General features: G+C 54.2%; 1 protein-coding gene across 2 annotated transcripts in view; it reads left to right on the forward strand.

Annotated features, from left to right (window-relative positions):
• The window catches only part of DUSP8 (dual specificity phosphatase 8), a 42,020-nt gene that overhangs the window by 11,492 nt on the left and 27,401 nt on the right, over window positions 1-3,127 (forward strand). For both annotated transcript variants that reach the window (XM_014960016.1, XM_014960017.1), the window contains exon 2: window positions 2,071-2,477. In XM_014960016.1, the coding sequence (XP_014815502.1) occupies window positions 2,247-2,477 (231 nt within the window). In that variant the 5' untranslated portion in view covers window positions 2,071-2,246. The remainder of the gene's footprint in view (window positions 1-2,070; window positions 2,478-3,127) is intronic.

Raw genomic sequence — 3,127 nt, forward strand, 5'->3', positions numbered from 1 at the left:
CCAGCCGCCCGCCGAGGGGGCAGCTCTAATTGGAGTTGCTGTGAGGAGCCACAGAGCGACAAGCCTGCCATGAGGCTGGGGACAGTGATGCCGTAGTGCTCCGGGGCTGCCAAAATGCTTTGTGCCAGGAGGGGCCATCACTATTGTAGCTTTTAGGGGATTTTCTCCCCCAGTTTAAATGAACCTGTTGGCAGAGGCAGCAGGGGTGTGATACAGGGGTGGGGGAGGATTGCGCATCCTATTGTGGCCTTGTGTTGGAAGCTTGGATCCTGAGGCTGAAGCCTGGGACATCTACCCCCTGCTTTAGGAGGCAGGTCTGGTAGCCCGGGGAAGTTGGGGCTGTTAATGCTGGAGTCATGAGCTGGAGTGAGTGCTGGAACCTCCATCCTCATACTCTGTGCATTTCCATCCTTTTCCTGCAAGCTGGCTGTGTTGTCCAGGTTTGGTGATTGGTAACTGAGGTCCCGACAGTTTCACCCAGTAGTGTGTCCTATCCAAGCATCTCTTTTGTGTCTTGAGCTACCATTGCAGTAGGTGCCCGCACTGCAGGGACTTTAGGTGTAGGATCTTCCAAGAACTGCCGGCTTACTCGGATCAGGGTGACTCGTAAGCCTCCTCTAGTCCATGGACCAAATCCTGGCCCTGCAGAAGTCAATGAAAATCTTTACACTGCCTTTTCAGGCACAGTATTCATAGTCCTCCTAATTTAGATGCATTAAAGCTTCCATGGAACAGCTTGTGGGTTCTCTCTAAAACACCGTCTGGCAGGAACAAGAGGAGCCTGGTAATAGCCCAGGCTTATTTTCTGAATGACTGCAGCAGCATTAAAACCTAATACCATTAAAACATGCCTGCAATGACGTGTGCCATTAAAACCTAAGAAGACACCCTGAGGTGAATGCCCCCCAGCCTGCCTATTGCTCTTGCAGACTCCATGGGCTGGGCACGGTGGAAACTTGTTCTTCTGGTTGCATTTCAGAAAGCACCAGGCTTGACCCTCCTCAGCTCCTAAGATGGAGCCCAGATATGTACCACTGTATACAACCTGCCTTTCAAAGTCTGTGCAAGTTAGATGCTGGAAAGCAGTAGCAGCTTTGGGGCCATCTTGGTCCAAGTACAGCTTCCCCGGTTTATCCTAATGCCTAGCCTGTTTCTTGAAGGTCAGCTCAACTTTTTGGCTTCCAAGAGAGGTCATGTTCTCTTGACTTGCCAGGAGGCAAACTGGCAAGATACCCGTGAGCAGGGTTGGATAAAAAGGCAGGTGAAATCCAGTGTGCAGTGATGGACGTGGGTGAGCAAGCCTGATCTGGTGGTGTGTCTAATGCGCCCTGAACTAGCTATTACCATGTGGCAGCAAAACTTCAGAGCTGAGCTAAGCTGCTTCTGTGAAACCATTAGCTCTGTGCTCGGCAGAGGTCAGGAAAAGCAAATTGGTTTTGAGGAGCTGTTGGGCTGGGAACAGGGAAAAGAGGAGACATCTTGCCCCATGCAGATCCCCGGTGTGCCTGCCCTCAAACACAGCGTGTCAGGGGCTGGCTGAGGGGGCAAAAGGCGCCTGTGCAACAGGCAGCTCTATAGATGCTCTAACCTGAAAGGCTCTTAAACAATGTCTAAATGTGTTGACAACTGTGGAGAAGGTGATTAGGGAACGGACATGAGCGGCCTCTTCCAGTGCAAGTAGTAGGGTCACCCAGAGGAGCTATTGGTTAGCAGATTTGGACCAAACCAGGGGAAGGACTTCTTCAGCATACCTGGAAAACCATTCCATTCCCTGCCACCAGTCACTGTGCCTCCTAAAAGCTGACATGGCTTCAAAAAGCAATTAGACAAATTAATGGAAGAAATCTTCATTGAGGGCTATAAATACAAAGAGTAGACCTCTGCCTTGGGCAGCTCTGGAGCCATAGATGCCTGCAGGCTGGGAGAACATACCTAGAAAGTGTGGCTTGTTGCACTCTTACACTTTTCTGAAGGCATCTTCCGAAGGCCAAGCCCTTGGGGACTTGGCCCAAGATGAATGCTGTGTACTGCCCAGCTGACCGGTTGTATTCTCCTTTCCTCTCTTTCCAGGTTCAGCACAATGAGTTGGCATCCTGGGTGTTAGCAGCGTGAGGAGACCAGGACAGCTGCTGCCCTGCTTACCCCTTGCCCCCTCGCTCGTTCCCCTCGGGGAGACGGGTGCTGGTGTCCCTACCCTGCCCTTCTGCCCCTTGCCCCCTACTCGCCATAGAGGGGACAGGCCCGTTATGGCTGGAGACAGGCTCCCACGCAAGGTGATGGACCCGAAGAAGCTGGCCAGCCTCCTGAGGAACGGAGCAGAGGGCACCCTGGTCATTGACAGCCGCTCCTTCGTGGAGTACAACTCCTGGCACGTCCTCAGCTCTGTCAACATCTGCTGCTCAAAGCTCGTCAAGAGGAGGCTCCAGCAGGACAAGGTCTCCATCACAGAGCTCATCCAGCCCGCCTCAAAGATGAAGGTAGGGGATCTGGCCCTCACCTTTCCTGATGGATGCTCATACCCTCTCCCCCAGTAGAAAGGAGCAGGGTGAGGGTGGGATGCAGAGTGGCCTAAGGGCTGGTCTATGCCTGGTGTGTGCATCCTCCTCTTCCATTGCTTGACTCCAGTATCTGCTGGCATCTCTCTGGCACCCTTTGAAGAGCTGGTGCGTGAGCTCTTGCGGCCACAGGGCTGTCCGTGGGGACCTGTTCATTGCCACCACCCCAGTGATGTGGCTCCCTGCTCCAGGAGCCCTCCCCAGACAAGTCCAACAGGTATATCAGCCTTTGGACTTGTCCTGCGCCAGCAAAACAACCCCCCAAAGCCTTCCTGGAGCTGTAAGCTTAATCCCCTGCTAAAAACTCTTCCCCTCCCCTCTGTCATCTCTAACTCCATTCAGGGACATGTAATCCTCCTCCCCTGTGACGCCAGAAGCTCTTATCCGGTGTCATGGCATATTATCTCTCCCAGGCTCCTCTCTCTATCGCTCCCGGTTAAATAATAGAGGTGGCTCTGAGCCACGGAGCTGGGCTGCAGCCCCGGCCACAACCGCGGCGGGTGCCCCCCCCGGTGCCACCGGACGGGTCCTGCCCCCTTCCCGAGGCGCTGCCGGGGGGGGCAGGGGGGGGG

The sequence above is a fragment of the Calidris pugnax genome, unplaced genomic scaffold (genome assembly GCF_001431845.1).
Source record: "Calidris pugnax isolate Ruff unplaced genomic scaffold, ASM143184v1 scaffold435, whole genome shotgun sequence".
In the NCBI taxonomy this organism is placed as follows: Eukaryota; Metazoa; Chordata; class Aves; order Charadriiformes; family Scolopacidae; genus Calidris; species Calidris pugnax.